Consider the following 18,052-nt stretch of genomic DNA (forward strand, 5'->3'; position numbering starts at 1 on the left):
ATAGGATAACAGAATATAAACACAGACCCCAGATCATGACAGGTGAGCCCTTATTAAATGACACATACATGAACGTGTAAGTCCAGCTGACAGTGGTGTGGACATGTGTTAAAGCCAGTATTAAACTCTATAGTGCTCGTCTCATGCAGTAGGCACTGATGCTGTCTGGGTTTCTGGGAGGCAAGCTGTGAACCCAGAAGGAGACACCAGACTGCAGACAGGATGAGGAGACAATTTACCTGCCTGTCAGCAACAAGCAGGGTCAGGGAGCTTTGAGGAAGGAAACCCAACGGAGGAAAGAGTTAGACTGTGAAGGACAGGATCTGGAGAAACTAGTCTCAATGTCTGCCCTCGCAGATCCTCACACTTCATGTACAGTGTGGTCCTGTTATGTTCGTGCTTGTGTTTGTGCTTTGCCACAATTTATAGCAAACCAGTGTTAGAAATGGGGATCCAAACCTTTGAGTCATTATCATGGTGATTGTTTTTAAAGGAACTCTTTGCGAAATTCAGAGGATATGAGTTGTCTGCACATGGTTCTCAACATGGAGGCGGCTGTGTCGATGGCTAGCAGCTAACGTGCTAACTGCATTAACACTGCTGAACAAGGGTAACAGCAGTGGGTGGGTGCTGATGACAGAGGATCTGTAGACTGTGATTACTCTGAGCAGCATGCATTAGTGTGGAGTCATTCACGAACGAATCGTTCAAAAGAGCGAATCTGTTGAGTGAACGTACTGAACTGAATCACTTCCGGAACTGATTCGTTCATTTCTCAGTTCAGTTGAGCTCAGCAGCGAGCGTGCAGGCCATGGGTGGAACTGCCGATTTGGTCCGTGTGAACGATGAATTACTCGTGAGGCAGCCAGGTGCATGACAAACCCCTCGGTGAACGAATCAATCAGTGAACGACGTAACCCTGATCCCTGAGTGATTCAAATCATCAAATCATTTCTTCTCAGCACTGAACGATTCAGTGAATGAATCTTTTGAACGAATCTTCTTAATGAACTGATTCTAGTGATTCAGTAACATCTAAAGAACTGCTTTGCCCATCACTAGCGTGCATGGAAATAAAGTACAATATATTTTAATCTTTTACCCAGATAGTCAGGTAAAGTTTTCAAATTTGTCGCTAGTCGCTTTTTGGAAATAAAGTTTCTAAGAGGGTCTGAAAAGTCTTAATCTAGCAAGAAAGTTGCCAAGTTGGCAACCACAGCGCAGTTGGGTTTACAACACACACAGAGGTAGCGTGACTTCATCCTCTGCTCAGGACGCTGTTACTGCACCATATCTTTACATAGCAAATAGTAGGTTGCTGCTATATTAATGGTCTGAATGTCACGTAGAGCACCTTTAAGGTACTTGTGAAATATGAGCTCTGCACTTTACTACAGAGGTAGCACGTCATTTCAAAGAGCTGTCCTGGTCCTCATTAAAAGCGTTTGGGGCCCTTGTACTCTATGTACTCTCCCAGTTTTGCTGAGCACACAGATGAGGTTAATTAAAGTCAGCGAGGGTTCAGTGATTACGGAGTTTATAGGGTGACACTGGAGATGAAGAGGAGGCAGAGGCAGCCAGAGGTCATCATGACAGATATGATATGTCACGGACAGAAAATGTAGTAGGTAGAGATAGTGCGACCTGCGCGTGAGGAGAATTTTAAATCTGACATGTTGCCATCATTCGCAACTAAACGTGCTGTGGACAGAAATAGACGGAGCTGCACACTGGTCCGTGGGCTGGATGATGGTTTCTTGGGAGGAGGAGTAACTGTTGCTAACTGGAGGGCAGACGATACGCAGCCAGCTATCAGAGAGGAGTGGATGATATCAGTCAGCAGAGGGAGCAGATCATCAGAAATAGCCTGGAGGAGGGAGGAGGGCAGGAGCCACATGTAGAAAGGTCACGAGAGGAGATAGAGAGTGATTGAAGGTACTTAGAGGCAAAATCAGATATTTCCAAGAATGTTATCAGATGGACAAATTTACCACACAGACACAGGAGGGTGCAGTGAGTGGAGAGGAGCAGGGATCTGTTCAGGAATATAAAAAAGGTGGAAATGAAAAAGAGAAAGTGAAACATACTCTCTGTTCTGCAAATGAATTCCTTGACTCTTCCCAGCTTGTCTTCAGGCCTGCATGTCCCCTGTAAATATGAATTTTAATCTCCTCAAGCCGGCATGTCCCTCCGCAAGATTGGTTTATGAGATTTTTATCCAGGGCACCGCTGCATGTTGATAAGAACTGCAGCTAAATGTTAATCTTGCTGAATCCTCAGTAATGAGCGAGGCTTTTAGAATACAAGTACAGTATGCCATGTGTGTGCCATGTGATGAACGGCCATGTCTCTGCTGTCACACAGGGTCTTAGAGGGGACAAGGGAGAGCCTGGCAACCCAGGATTACCCGGCTTTAGTGGGCCTAAAGGCCCCGCGGTGAGTGGGAGATTTGACATACTTTGATTCCAAGATTAATTGTAGCTCGCAAATATGATCAGCTGTGGGTAAGGTCAACTTTTATCTTGTTTTCCAGGGTCCACCTGGTCCGATTGGCCCAGAGGGAAAACAGGTAATCACTTCCTGAGACGCACGGATGACTAATATGATATGACATATACAGATTCCTGGCTCACATCCTGTTGTTGGTGTTTTGTAGGGGATGCCAGGCAGAGTTGGTGACCGTGGCCTCAAAGGAGAGAAGGTGAGATGGAAACCATGTGATGTGGTCTTGAGTCAAATAAATAAAATGAAATCAAATGAAACAGTTAATGTGCTCATAATAGATACAAACCTGTCACTTTACGGACTCAACTGAGAGATGCAGATGAGTCAAATGGCAACACATCATACACACGCTGCGACAAGTGGAATTTAAATCTCTAATATTCATCCAGGAAAAATGTTCTCAACAGACTTTTGGAAAACATATAAAGACTCTGCTTCTCATAATTATGATGATCAAATTCAGACTTTTTTTTTTCACTGAAAGCTCCGTGAACAGCAACTTTAACGGACACATTTATTTCCTCTTACCTGCAGTGCTATTTATCAGTCTAGTTTGTTTTGGTGTGAGTTGCCAAGTGTTGGAGGTATCAGCTCTAGCCATGTCTGCATCTACCCGAAATAATGGAACTAGATGTTATTCGACTTGTGGTGCTCAAAGCGCCAACTCACAAGCAATGTCTCTTTTCAGAAATCATGACCCAGTTACTCAAGATAATCCACAGACCTTGTTGCGAGCAGTTTCATGTAGGAACTAGTTCCTTTATACTAAACTACACCTGTTAACCCTATCACCGTGCAAAAGGAAGCAAATATGTACTCATGGACAAGAGGCTTGTGCTTGTGATAGCACAAGATGTACATTTACGGCGTCCTCCTCAGCTGAGGTGTAACATTAGCTAGCTCAGTGCTACTGGGTGAGCTAGCAGTAGATGCCGCTTCCTTCTGCGCGGTGATACGGGAACGGGAGAAATAAACAAGCAGTCCGAAGGAACGGCATGACGGCAAAATGAGACACACGTGACTCTTGACACGTGATTGTCGCTATGGCGATGTTTATGGGCTACAGAGAGCTAATGTTAGCCAGATAGCTCTCTAAGCTAATAAAGCAATTCATAATGTTACGTTTCATATTACGTACCTGGTTTTCCACCCAGCTCTGCGCTAATCGCGTCCCATATGTACACCTTCTTGGAAGCATCATGGTAGGCTTTTAAAGTTTGGTCATATAATTCTGGGTGCTGCTGCACCAAGAGCTTTTCGTTGTCGAGTTCAGCCATGTTTTCTTTTCTGTTTTGGAACTACGTCACATCTGAGTTGAGTATTCCGTGGCCTGTGAACGGTAAAAGTTAAAATATTTTAACTTTAACTCCACGGCATTGCCATCTACCGTTGCCGTGGATGGTATTCTCTGCCGGCCTCGCCCAAGTTTTACCGTCCTTCTCTCGTCCACTAACATGACATCCGGTTTACCGTCTGCCGTTTGCCTGATTCCATGTGAATGCAGCATAAGGTTGGCAGGTTCGGTAGAAAGGAAATAGTTCCTACATGAAACTGCTCACAGTCAGTCCCTGCAGGATTTCATGGGCTGTTTTTGGGGATTGTTGTGTCCTGAATGCCTGATATCATGGCATCTAAAAAAATGTGATGTATGTTGTGATGTTTACAGGCATTTTTTGCAATGAAATTGCAGGGGCAAGTGAAAAGTGAAAAGATTTTACCGTATGTGTGATGCTAACAGTTAGCCCCATCGCTGTGTGTGTTGGTGACTCTGTTACAGAGTTCCAGTCCCGCAGCAGCAGTCTAATGACAAACAGAGAGAAATTAGATTAGATTAGAGAAATGAGATTTTACCTGTTTTAAATAGTCAAATTCACAGAAAGTTGCAGTGATAGGACAAAATTGCAAGGTCGTACAGAATTCACGAGGCTCAACTGAATTTGCGCTACTTGTTGTGATCACAACGTCGCAACATCCTGGTGTCACTGTACAACAAGGTCTGTGGATTATCTCGAGTAACTGGGTCATGATTCCTGGAAAGAGACATCATTGTTGAGTTTTTCAGATGTACTGTTTTGGCACTTTGAGCACCACAAGCTGAGTGTCATCTAGTTCCATTATACTGGAGAGAAGGCAGACGATCTCTCCAACACTCTGCAACTCACATCTAAACAATCTAGATTAATAAACAGCACTACAGGTAAGAGGATTATTTCTTTTATTATTTTGGGGTGAACTGTCCCTTTCAGTAAAACTACATAAAAAAGCTTAAAGTACCAGTTTTTCAGGCATTTCAGCATGAAGCTTGACTGATTTGTTATTTTCACTCCTTGATCTGCAGCCTGGTACCTTACTGACTCGACATTTAACAATAAAATGACCTGAATTTAGGCCAAATACAATTCTGTACAATCCTTTTCCACCTCAGCAGTCACACACCTTTAATTTATCCTCACTTTACACTGACTTTTTCATGATGCTGTTCAAATAGGCTGCAATATTACTTGATTAATTTAGGTACATGGTAAAACATTGTTGCTGTCGTCTCATCCAGGGAGATGCAGGTACGAAGGGAGATAAAGGACAATCAGGAGACCCAGGTATGCCTGGAAACCCTGGACCTCCTGGCAGAAAGGGCCACACAGGGATGATGGGCATGTCGGGACCACCAGGAGAGATGGGAGCTCCTGGGCCACAAGGACCCTCAGGGAACCCTGGTGTCCCAGGTCAAAGGGTGAGTCATACTGTAATCCTCAAAGAGTTCATGTTAGAGATGTGCACAGACGATGTAGATTCAGGTCTTAATAGTTAAGTTAATGATTGATGTTGTTGTCTCAGGGAGAGTCAGTATCACTGGAGCAGATGAGACGGCTCATCCAGGACGAGCTGGCAAAACAATTAGATGGTGAGGAGACGTTGTTTTTAGTTTCTTGCCTGTGGACCTCAGAGAAGTACCCACGAGATTTATGTAACTTTTCTTTTGTTTCCAGCCAAAATGGCGTACCTCATGGCTCAATTCCAGCCCGCCCATGTGAAGAGCACAGCGGGCCGTCCAGGACCTCCAGGCCCTCCAGGTAAGGACGGCAGTACTGGACGACCTGGCCCCCCTGGAGAGCCTGGTATGCCTGGGCAGAGCGGAGGAGAAGGACCCAGGGGACCCATGGGCCCTAAAGGTAGGACAAAGTCTCACAGCAGTGTTATTGGTTGTGCGTGTGTGTGTCCATTGTAAGGTTTGTATTCCTGCACTATTTCTGCAGTGTTTACTACTTTCCACTTCTCGAATTGGTCCAACTTTCTGTCTCCAAGAGAATTTTGTCACTGGAATTACTTTCTGTTTTGGCAGAGAAAAATATCATTTAGTGCAATTAGGGTCGACTTGAAACGATCTGCATCAACTAATAGAGAACAGAGAGAACATTTTTGGCCAAAATTGTATTTATAAATCAGAAAGTAATCTCTTTTATCTTAAGAAAAACACCTGAGGGATGTTTTACATAGATTTAGAGGAACAGTTGGACATTTTTGGAAAAACTCTTACTCGTTTTTCTTCAGAGTTGGACGACAGGATTGACACCACTCTCATTTCTCTTCCAGTCAGTTTTGGGTTGGCGTTGTTTGCCCGACACCCTTTAATAGTGGTTAAGTTTTAAAAAGCAAAATGACATGAAATACAAGAGACCCTTTCTTTAAGCCAGGAGCTCCACTGACTCAGTTAGCTTTAGCTCAATATTTCAAATTGCGATCCATTTAGAGGTGGTGAAATCTTTTTTAAATGTATTTGTTATGGCTTTTTTTCCTTCAATCGATCAGATGGTAGTTAGTGTAAAAGGGAGAAAGACAGGGTGGACAATATGCAGGAAAGGGCTGTATGTTGAAATCAAACCTGCGGCTGCTGTGACAAGGCCAGAGTCTTTGTACATGGGGCACCGGCTCTACCAGAGGTGGTGATTTGTAATGTTTTGCGATGTCTTGCCTTTTATTTTGACAGCCTGCTAGCTGTGCTAACATGCGGCCCACTGCCCACCCTCTGGTCTCCACTAGTTAGCTAGCCTTGACCACTCTGCACAATGCACCACCTGGTGTGGGTGGGAACTTGCTCATGGCACCACTCATTCCAGATTATTGCTGGTAACGCCATCCTGTGGTGGGACAGCATTGGCACAGAAGCATGATGGCCACCCTCTGGTCTCCCTCAAGGTCGCCCCAGTGAGTAAGTGGCTTCATTTTGAGCCCTAAAACCCCTTTAGCATTGTTAGTTATGTTAGCACCACTAGCTGTGTTGACACTGCTAGTGATGCTAATAGAGCTAAATGCTAAAGGGCTTTTGCGGCTCAAAGTTGAGCCTTTTATTCACCGGGACGAGCTGCAGGCACAGTGTTGCTACAGCAGAGCTTCTGGGTTGGGACGGCATTACTAGCGGTAATTGCAAAATTAACCGATAAACCACAATGTGTTGTGTTTTACACTGACGTTTTTGTACAGAGCAAACAGATGAACCTTGTTTGTGCTGCTTTAATTCTATTCAAATTGAACAGTGCCCAACCCAGAGCTGATTTTACTAAACTAATGTCATTCCAGTAATTCTCACAGACTTTTCAACACACCTCCTGAGCTACAGTAGATATTATACAACTGAGTTCACCTGGTGTTAGTGCTACGCTAGACTGGTAGGTTTTTGCTTCAACATAAGCAACATACTCCCTGGAATAGTTTAGAAAAGCTGCTGACTGCTGCAAAGGCTTGATCCGTCCGCAGGGACATGCCTGATAATCTGGTTCCAGTAATAATGATGGCTGATGATGTGCAGACATCAGAGTGACGCTTTTGTTTTCCTGATTCTTCCAGGTGAGAAAGGAACAAAGGGAGATCAGGGAGAACCTGGTGTCGGCGATAGAGGAGAGACAGGCCCACCTGGCCCCATAGGTAACAGCTGGCTTCTTACCTGCTGTATTTGTTCATATGAGGTTTCTTTCACCCAGTCTGGAGTCTCATATTGTTCCTGTCCCTCCTCTAGGTCCAGCCGGTCTGCCTGGTTATGGTAAAGACGGAAGCCCGGGACAAGCCGGAGCCCAGGGAGAGCCAGGAAACCCCGGCCCCCATGGTCAGCCTGGACCCCCAGGTCCTCCTGGCCAATGTGACCCCACCCAGTGTGCCTACTACGCCAGCCTGGCACACAGACCCCACACCAAAAATGTCAAGGGGACTTAAGAACGACGAGGCACAAAGAGCTTGAAGTCCAGCTGTATTTATGAACTTGGTCTGAATCAAGAACTTTTCTTTTTCAAGATAACCTCAGTATGGAGGGCTGAAGCAAAATGTGCTGCCGGTCAGATTCTTTGTTTTGTTTGTTTTTGGTAAGAAGCTTGGGACGGATGGGGATGAAGCATCGAGGGACTTTTTTTTTTTCCAGAATAAATATGGGGTAAAGAGGGCAGCTAAACAGTTTTTTTTTCCTCACTCGCATGCTTCCTGTAAAATATATAGGGAGATAACAAGGATGATGCAATTCCCTCCTCTTAAACCCCCCCATCGGGAGGGAAGATTTGGGAGTCTGATATCGTATCGTTTCATCAGTAATTATCTCAAAAGTTCGGCTAGGCGTTTTCTCGCAGGACTATGTCTGCACCACTTTTTTTTTTGTTTCCTGCCTCACACCATTTTGCATCAATTACCATTGCAGCCCACACTGTCCTACCAAGCAATAGATGTCAGTTACTGCTCACTAAATTGATCTCTTGCTCGAGATCCTCTGCGAGTCTATTGGTAATTACTCAGTCAGGGGAATTATCTGTTTTATTGTCATTGATGGGAAGGGGGGAGGACAGACAGTGTGAGGCACAATCTCAGATACCAATAGTGATTTTGTGTAGGAGGAGTGTTAATGAGTTAGTGTGGAGAGTGATGAATGACCACTTTTGTGCACCGTTTGCCTCCAAGCTGGTCGCAGTGTACTCGTGGGCTTCTTTCGAATAGTATTGGCACCCAAAAAATAACTTTTAGAAAAAAATCCCCACTCAATTTGTAAACACGTCTGATTTATTTAAACAGAAATGAAACAAGATTTTATTCTGGGAGTAAACTGAAGGCAGCAGATATCACCTCTCTGTCATAACTCTTAAATTAGAGTCTTGGCAATGTTGTTGAATGCTTTTGGAGAGATATGAAGGCTTTCATTCCAAAATTCAGTGTATTTGCAAAAATAAATGCAACACAAAAACCCACACTATCAATCACTTTATATGAATTTTTATCATTGAAAGGTGGGTGTCTAATTTTGAAATGAAAGTCATTTGAATCTGAAATCTGTCCAAAAATAGTAAAAACATGACATGTATGCATAATTCATACCTGCCATGTAATGATTTGTCCCGAGCTCACCCACAGGATGCCTATTAAACCTGAGTCTAGAAAGACAGAAGTCAAGACAGGAAGAAAGGTCACGTTGGATTTGTACTTTTATGTTTAATGAAGTGGCTCTGGTCATTCTCTTTTTGATGTGTGCATAGGCTTCGGCAGTAAACAGCTTTGAGGAGGTGGTATAATTGCAGCCTTTGTTCACCTTTCTTGAAAAGCTGCTTGCTTCGCACCGCTTTTCCAAATGTGTCAGTTCCTTTCAGTTTGGTGAGGCTTATTAAGTGCCTATGCTGTGGCAGGGCTCGGGCAGCTCAGCCCTGCTCTGAAAAGACATTGCTTTTCTTATTTGTCCCCTGGAACCTAAAATTGGAGAGTCGCTTCCCTGCATCTTGATGACCACACCATTGTGGTAACCGTTTGAAAGATGTTTCGCCTTATGTCCCTCATGGACCAATTACACCTCTCCCCAACCTCAGACGTGCTGCTGGTCATCTAGAACTTATTAAATAGACTCCACAGAAAGTATCACATTTGTCTTCCTTTCAGAAACATGAAGAAACACATCAATACACACCAGAGCAAAAGGGAAGTGGGGGAGCAATTTTCAAGAAGAGAATATAGAAATCTTATAAGAGCTTGCCAAGACATTCAGTATGACCTGTGGGTCAGTTTATCTCTATAAGGGCCAGTCATACCTATCATCTCTTGCTCAGGTTACTTAATGGAAGGTCTTTCATGAAGAATGTAAAGTTGTGGCTCTGACACAACTTAGTTTTGAAGAAGTTGGTGAAGCAGACTGGAGTTTTAGTTTGGTCTGACAGATGTTTCTCAGCTGCTCTGACGGCAGGAGTCGTTTCATTTGTTGTGTTAAAGCAGGGCTAAGTGATTTTTGACAGAGGGAATAGCAGTTTCTTCACGTTACAAATGAAAGGTTGAATTTATAGGCAATAAAATGCACCCTTGCTATATTTGGTGCACTCAGGGTGTTTGTTGGAACAGACTCGCTTGGTGTGGTATGACCAGCAGCTTATGGTAGCTAATATAGAGTGCTACAGGGATGACAGAAGTTAGCATTGCCCTGTTTGCTTGACAAACAGCCAACGGTATTTTTCCATTGGATTTTGGATTATTGCGGAAAATAAGCTCCGTGGCAAACGAGTTAATGATCTCGAACATTTTGTTCAGCAAGATAGTCCTGATCTTAGACACATACATGCTATTGGCAAAAATTAAAAGCTAACATTAGGCTACAAACTAACTTCACTAGAGTCGCATGATGTCAACACAGTTAGCACAACGAGGCTGTAAAGCTGTGCTTGGTATGATGACGTTCCGTAGTCTCTTGTTAGCAGGTTCCTTTTTAGCCACTTCCTGCCATTTTTTGGAGACTTAAAGGCTTCAAAGTTCACAAGTGAGGTATTTATTGGCATATTTTATGTTGCAGAACAAAACTTAAGAGTGCTGCAGGAATGAGCCCTGAAACCCAGACATGAGTTAGCATTTTAGCCCTCCTGGTTCCCTTCTCTTGAAGTCAGTGGGTTTGTGGTGAGATGCCTGACATAAGCCCTGTGGTTAACACAAGCTTAAAAGACTTCTATATTTTGTTCTACAACATAAAATACATCTTTAAAATCCCCACTTGTGAATTTTGAAGCTTTCCTGCGTCTTAAAAAAGGTGGTTGCTGAAAAGAGGCTCAATCAGACTACAGAATGTCATCACTTACAGCCTCGTTGTTGTGGCAACGTCTAAGTCATGCGACCATGGTGTAGCTGGTTTGTAGCCCAACAATTTTAAAAGTGGTACTCATTTGTGAAGATTATTGTGAAGAATATGTGTCAGTATCATAAACGTTAATTTGCCACAGAGCTTATTTTCTGCAATGATCCAAACTCTACAGAAAAACATCATCCTACAGAAAAACATCATCCCTCGATCACTCTGTTTCAGGGATCAAACCAAAAGCCCATTCAAAAAACCCATTGACTTCGAGACGAGGGTGCTGGAAGTGCTAAAATGCTAACTCATTTCTGCTCATTCCTGCACCAGTTTGTTATCTTTTGTTAAACACATCTCAGGTTAAATGGGCTTGCTTTTAACTACAGTAATGGGATGTTATTCTCTGAAAGAAAATTGGCAGCAAACAACAGCTCATATGAAAGGCTAAATTTTGACGTGAGGTCCAACATTCAACAGGCTGAACCATGAGCTAGACCTACTACGTTGCAATAATACCAACATGTGGCTAACTAGCTAACATTACTGAGCCAACAAAACTGTAGATGTTCTTGAACCTCTGAGATAAAACCCAACCAATGAGATTTTTTCTGCCTTCAGAGCAGCTCTGCCTTTGAGAAGTATACATGCATATCTCTAAAACTACGTCGGCAAATGTTTGTAGCTGCAGCGTCCTTTCATCAAAGTGGTAGAGAGCAGTTTTACGTGCAATGATGTTCAAATTTACAGTGGAATCAATTTGGTCCTAAATGTGTGCTTGGAGTAAATGACCTGCTCTGTCAGTGGTGTCAAACAATTTCACGTACCTAATAGCTGCTTCTTTGTCAGTGGTTTGTTATTGAACAGTCAAACCGTATCAGTATTGGCCTTTCTCAGTTTTGTAAATGCTTGTTACAGTTACCAACAGATGTTAAGTTGCTGCGCACACCTTAAAGTTTTGTAATGCATATAAGCCAAATAGTTTTCAGTTTTCAAATTAGCTTTTTTGCTAATTGAACTCTTTTTAAGTTAAATTATTCATGATTTCAACCAATACAAATGTGTTTTAACACATGAACTCAAATTCATTAACCTGTTATCCCCCTCTCTTTCCCCCCTCTGATGAATTGGTGCTAAGATATTTAAATTAGTAGCATATTGTAAGTATTGGAAAGACACATGTACTGTACTGTATAATAAAGACTGGAAAGGATTCATTTTGTAACCCATGCTTTGCTTTGTTTTTTCAATAGACAATGCTTGTCTCTTCATACATTAAAATCCATCATGTTTAATATCTGTAAGCTGAATATGTAAACCCATCACCGCTCTTCTGCTGAATCAAATGTTACGAACCGTGTGCGCCCCTTTCACTTATGCACACAACTTCCACTGGCTCTGAGCCACGATAAGATCTATTAAATCAGAGGGACGTCCTTGGGATGGCTGCTATGCTAACTCTTTCCAGCAGCTCGGTAAAGGTCATATTTGATCTGTGAGTGTGTTTGTGCTGTGCAGACAGAGGTAGGGATGATGTTGACTGTCCTTTTGTAACCAGGCAACAGTGAAATGCCCTCCTGAATCCAGATTATATCCATAACAACCCAGGGACCTCGTTTTCATTACAAAGCCATTTTGCTGGAGAGGGGCAGTGGAATCTCATTGATCTGCCACCTTGCCATGTGCATAGCAATCTATTTAATTCTCTTTATCATGCTGTGTAATAATGTGACTCACTGTCACTTGCATAAATTTGAATTTTAATACTAACGGCTGCAGCTTCTCTAAAACAGTTAATGCTTCATTAAACAGGAAACTTAATATGCAACACTTCCAAAACATATCACTTTATTACATTGTTTGAAACATTAACATGACAAAATCAGGAAAAACAAGTGGTCCTAAATGAAAAAGCACATTGTTGGAGATGTCAGCTCAGGTCTGCACTTGTAGTGACTTTTGTAAATGTTAATGTAATTTTGTTTCGGAAGCAAAAACTCAAAACATCCCCCTTTAACTGATTGTGTTTCTATCTGGCTCATGACTGCAGTGGATAATCAGCGGGTCAAAATGGCATCTGCTACACTGTAGGTTTTATGGAGCTAAAAGAGTAGAAGCAATGTTTTCGGGGAGCTTATTCAAGGAATGATAAAGTACATGCATAAGAGGAGATCAGCACCTGTAATCAGCAGTTGTAATCGCATGGATTCATGTGGGACAACTCAAGGGCATGCGTGCCTGTCGTCGGCTGGAAGAAGTTGCTTTGGCATCAGTAGCAGCTATCTTTGAACATCAGATAAGCTAAAATCACATACAAGTTAAAACATCTATACAGTATTCTACAATTGTGCCTTGTCTCTGTTTCCCTTCGCGTCTCTTAGATCCGTGGTTCAGATGGACACATTTAAGGACTCCCAAAGGTCACCACGCCCCGGACTCCTGAGAAGCCTGTAAACGTGGTCACTGCAGGATGAGATCTGGGGTGTGTCAATGAGCTGTGATGTCTCATGGGTTTTTGTAACTGGCAGATTTCTTTCCACTGACCATGTAGAAAGGTGGAAGTCTGCCTATACAGGTCGATGGGTCGCATAGCCCAGGTGGCCCTGAAGGTCCCCTTGGACCAGCTGCTCCTGGGGCACCAGGACTTCCTGTGTCACCACGTTCCCCATTTTTGCCATCCTTGCCGATGCCAGGAGGACCTTGTGCACCTGAGGAGGAGATACAAACCATCTGAAACCTGATATATAAGTCAAAATGAGGTTTAAATGCAACATGTATGTAATACACTGATCAGCCAAAACTTTAAAACCAGTGGCAGCTGAAGTGAATAACATTGAACAACTTGTTGCAATACAGTGTTCTTCTGGGAAACCTTTGGTCCTGGCATTCATGTGGATACCTCTTGACGCATTGACCTGGCCTCCAAATTCCGCAGATCCCATTCTGATCAAACACCTGTGGGACGTGCTGGTACCCCACCTCACAAACCACAGGACTCAAAGAATCCTCCGCCAACGCCCTGGTGTCAGACACCACAGGACACCCCCAGAAGTCCTTTGTACATACTAAGTCAGAGTCAAGTACTATCCAAGTAGGCCCAATCCTGGACTGAGGGTACCTCTGGGGTACAGGCACATCTCACGGCGTTCAAGGGCGCATTAGTTAGACATGTCTGACTGAGAACTTGGTAATTTCGACTGTGCAGTTTAACTGGAGCACACAAGGAGGCACCAACCAGAGCAGTGGACGATTCAAATGCTACAGAGGGGAGCTGGAGTTGGGAACAAAAGATGGCACCATAAGCTAGTTGCTGAATTTACCCAGAAGTGACCAGGAAATTTAAAGTGAACTGGTTTAGGCTGGAGACTGTAAAATCTGGCTTTCCAACAAAGCAATCTTTAGCTTCCATCCAAATTGTTACACTGTGGGATTGTTCCTTTGCAGACTCACATCTTGGGAGACGTCTTCCCACAGTATGTTAGCTTGTTAGCCTTGCTTGCTAGCTTACATGTTTTGAGTGGACTATAAAATTAAAAGCATTAAGAGTCCTCCCAAAAGGGACACACATCGTGACATTAAGACATTTAGAGTTGGTTATGTATAGGGTAGTCTCTACATTCAGTGAATGTAGTGTCTGTAGGCAAACCCCGGAGATCTTGCCTCCGGAAGAAGAGCGGAAGAGCCCTGGTTTCCGGTTGCAGGCTGTTTGTAGTCCACGTGATATTGACCAATCACATTTGAGCCAGCTGCAGTTGTTGCCAGGTTAAAGGGTCCGTGCGGTGAACTAACGAGGCGGAACATAACTGGCGTCACTGCAAACTCTGAATCCATCACAGTGGTTCAGCATATTTACTTATATATATGAACGGAATTTGGAAACGGAAATTCACCTCCTCCGCCCAAATCAAACCAGAATGCCAAAAAATCGGGGGTCTGCCCCCAGAGGCTGTATCGCCGTCTGCCGGAAGTCAGACGCTGAATACAGCTGATGGGTTCCAAGAATGTGTACAAGGTTAAACACTATGATACACATAGTATGTGGCCTTGTTAGACCTCGAAAAATGCTGTGTATCGGGGCTTTAATGTGTTCCAATCACTAGTGTACCACAGCAGTTAAAGGCCAGCTACCCCGTGTAGTTTTTAACCACAAACAACACACTGGGACACTCGTGCCTGTGTGCACAGATGCTGCAATACACAATCCTACAAATGTTTTTCCACTGTTCCACTGATCCACAGGTGTCTGTAAAATGCCAAGAAGTGCAATAATGCAACAGCAAAGGAAGCGGAGAGGACAGCTGCTAGAAACCAGACATCAGTGCAGTATTTAAAATGCTTCAAATGCCGTGGAAATGTCCATCGAGAGCTTGAGGCTGCTGGATTGAACAATTACATCCAAAAATATATTTTATTAAATAAAATAAAAAAAGTGGGGATAGTTTAAATTCAATGCCCAGTTGTTACTAAAAGGGAACATTCTCAGCAGCGATGTGCTCCAATTATGACAAGCACACAGCCTTACCTGCTGCACCTGGTGCGCCTGGGCTTCCTTTGATTCCTACACCGTCCTCTCCCTTGTCTCCCTTTGCTCCTTTTTCTCCGGCATCACCTGCAGAGCAGAAGAGCACGTAGAGGACACACAAATTAATGCTGAGATGAAATGGAGAGGCATATTGTTTTCACAGTAACCGGCATGTAATTAGGAAACTTAATGACTCCACTCTGATTCCTTGTTTGGTGACTCATTGATTGTACAATGTTATGCACGGGTGAATCTCTTCCATCCGCAGAGCGCTCTGCGTGACTTCTTTCAGTGTGCCGTGGCAGTGTGAAGACAAACTCAGACTGTCTTGTTTTCTCTAAAGGCTTCAATTAATTTCTTGCCACCACGTTCACTGTATGAGCTCTGGATGCTCTCAAGGAAAACAAAGGAAGAGCAAAAAGCTATCACAGCAGCATGGCCTATCTATCACAGTGCTGGTGAAACACACGCAGCGTTAGCGAACCACTTAAAGCTTTGCTAAAGATTGCTGAATGCAGCAGCTCCGGTTATCTGAGGGCTGGCTTTGTAGGGGTTCAGTATTGAATAGTGGAGAATGGATTTAAAAAGGCTCACTGACCTTTCATGCCTGGTGCGCCTGGAAGTCCAAAGAAGCCTGGATGACCTTTGGGACCCGCCGGCCCCGGAGCCCCTGCTGCTCCTGCCACTCCAGCTGGTCCAGGGGCGCCGGGAGGTCCCGCTGGTCCAGGAGTACCAGGGGCACCGATGGCTGCTGGCCTCTTCAGGAATTCTTTCATAAACTCTGCTAATTGTTCTATGAGGAAAAAGATTAAATCAGCTTAAAAACAGGAAAATAATGTAACAATATAAGTACCCATGATTAGTTTCATCATAGATGAAAGAAGCAGTAAGCAAAATTCATAATTTCTAGATTGAAGGAATTAAAAAATTGCTATGTGAAGAACTAGAGGTTTAATTTCATCTGGAGTACAGCATGACCTCACACACCCTCTCTCTGTGTTGATCTCCAGCCCCTTGTTTACAAGCCGGTCCGGCTGCGCGTTCATGTACGTTCATGTGAATTAAATTTAATGTTACAATCGTAGCATGGGTTAATGTCTGGAGCTTGAGTTATTATGGTTACGGTTAGGTGAGTAGCCCGACAGCCCAGCTAACATTTGCAATTAGCATTGTAAAATGTAGCCTGGTGGGCTGTGTTTAGCTATTCCCCTGCCTACTTCAATGATGATGGTCCCTGTAATAAATGCAATATATTTGCTGAAATGAAGGTGAGGCTCAGTGGCTAGAAGAGCTGGTAGAAGCGCTCCATAGCTGCAAGCTACTCCAGTAGCTGTAGTAGCTCTAGTGCTAACTCTGGGAGCTAATGCTAACATTCCTCTCTTGTCCGTTAGCTGGGAGCCTGTGGGCCCGCCAGGCTCATGGTCTCACAGAGAAGAGTTGTAACGTTAGCATGGCAGCTGACTAGTGCTAACGCTAACGTCCCCACGCTTAAGCAGGCTCCCAGAACGTTAGCATGGAAGCCGACTAGTGCTAATGCTAACGTCCCCACGCTAGAGCTTGCCGGAGCTGAGAAGCAGGCTCCTAGAACGTTAGCATGGCAGCCAACTAGTGCTAACGCTAACGTCCCCACGCTTCTCGGCTCCGACTCACTGAGCCTGGCGGAGAAGCGTGGGGACGTTAGCACTAATGGGCTGCCATGCTAACGTTCCAACTCTTCTCCGTGAGACCGTGAGCCCGGCTTCCGGCTCAGTTGGAGTTGGAGCGTTAGCGTGGCAGCCAAGTAGTGCTAACGCTAACAGGAAAGCAGGGAAGTAGCTAAACACAGTAGAGACCGAGAGTGAGTGAAAGACATTGCTAACTGCTAAACTAAGTCAAACTAAGTTGGCTGTTTAGGTTTTATTTCCTCGCCCCTGTGGCAAGTGAATCTGCCCATAGTGAAACCGGAGCTAACCGGTGCTTCCTCCTCAGGCTCCACTTCATTCAGCTGCCAGCACAGCCAGTTAGCCTCCGCTAGCTTCCCAGCTAACGTTAGCTCCGGCTCTCCGTTTGGATCCAACCGGAGCACCGAGCCCTGGTTTGTTATTCAGGTTAATGTGGGAAGAAGCAGCGGGTATATCGGGCAGCTGAGTGAAGCTGAGTGAAGCAGAGCCTGCGGAAGAAACACTGAGACCGTCTGGATGTGATAGTCCATGGAGATGCTGCGGGGCTCGCCGACACAGACGGCGTGGGGGGTGGTGGAGAGCAGAGGTAGAGGGAGGAGTGGCTCATGACACACTTTGTTTTGCTCTACAGAGCAGTGCACAACAGCAAACCTAGCGGTGAAACAATTTCGCTTATTGCCCCTTTAAATAGATATGGATGTGATGTATAAAAGTGAACAAGCTGCACCTTCAACAACGGCTGAGCACATTTCCCGAAGCTTCTCATCAGTCACTTTCGGGCCCTGTGAATGAATAAACATTAACACTGCACAGTCACTGCGGGTTGTTGCAACAACAAAAGAACACACACACAGAACCATGGTGGTTTAAAAGCAAGACATGAAAAAAATCCATTGGGGTGTTGGAAAACACTGCTTTACAGTCACAATACCACAAGTTTACAGCCATGCTCATGGCTTAAACCACATTCTTTGGAGTTTACTTAAGTCTAATGCTGTGTCTCAAATCACGTACTTCTGTACTTACACTTAATATTTTGAGTGCATAAGTGCACTCACACTGAGAAGTATGGAAAATGCAGTGCACTATGAGTACCCGGATGGCGCACTCAAAACAGTCAAGAAGTTGAGTGTGGAACTATGAACACTTCTTGCCCTGAATGGTCGCCATCTAGGCTATGTAGCGGAAGGGGAAGGGCCACTTTTCAAACTGGAAATAACAGCCGAGGATTGTGCAACCGTGAACGTTGCTGCATTGTACAAATACATGTGTTTTTTGCACTAAGCACCACTATACTGT

At 44.1% G+C, this 18,052-nt stretch overlaps 2 protein-coding genes across 2 annotated transcripts in view; one reads left to right on the forward strand and one right to left on the reverse strand.

The window, feature by feature from the left end:
• col22a1 (collagen, type XXII, alpha 1) overlaps positions 1-11,792 on the forward strand; it is an 88,915-nt gene extending 77,123 nt beyond the window's left edge. The window contains exons 59-66 of the mRNA XM_049601994.1: positions 2,365-2,436; positions 2,534-2,569; positions 2,657-2,701; positions 5,057-5,236; positions 5,341-5,407; positions 5,493-5,675; positions 7,348-7,425; positions 7,517-11,792. Of these exons, the coding sequence (XP_049457951.1) occupies positions 2,365-2,436; positions 2,534-2,569; positions 2,657-2,701; positions 5,057-5,236; positions 5,341-5,407; positions 5,493-5,675; positions 7,348-7,425; positions 7,517-7,710 (855 nt within the window). The 3' untranslated portion in view covers positions 7,711-11,792. The remainder of the gene's footprint in view (positions 1-2,364; positions 2,437-2,533; positions 2,570-2,656; positions 2,702-5,056; positions 5,237-5,340; positions 5,408-5,492; positions 5,676-7,347; positions 7,426-7,516) is intronic.
• Positions 11,793-12,461: 669 nt separating this feature from the next.
• LOC125904390 (collagen alpha-1(IX) chain-like) overlaps positions 12,462-18,052 on the reverse strand; it is a 47,364-nt gene continuing 41,773 nt past the window's right edge. The window contains exons 37-40 of the mRNA XM_049601743.1: positions 17,481-17,535; positions 15,691-15,885; positions 15,093-15,179; positions 12,462-13,278 (exon numbers count right to left, since the gene is read on the reverse strand). Of these exons, the coding sequence (XP_049457700.1) occupies positions 13,076-13,278; positions 15,093-15,179; positions 15,691-15,885; positions 17,481-17,535 (540 nt within the window). The 3' untranslated portion in view covers positions 12,462-13,075. The remainder of the gene's footprint in view (positions 13,279-15,092; positions 15,180-15,690; positions 15,886-17,480; positions 17,536-18,052) is intronic.

Source organism: Epinephelus fuscoguttatus, linkage group LG17, assembly GCF_011397635.1.
Source record: "Epinephelus fuscoguttatus linkage group LG17, E.fuscoguttatus.final_Chr_v1".
NCBI lineage: Eukaryota > Metazoa > Chordata > Actinopteri > Perciformes > Serranidae > Epinephelus > Epinephelus fuscoguttatus.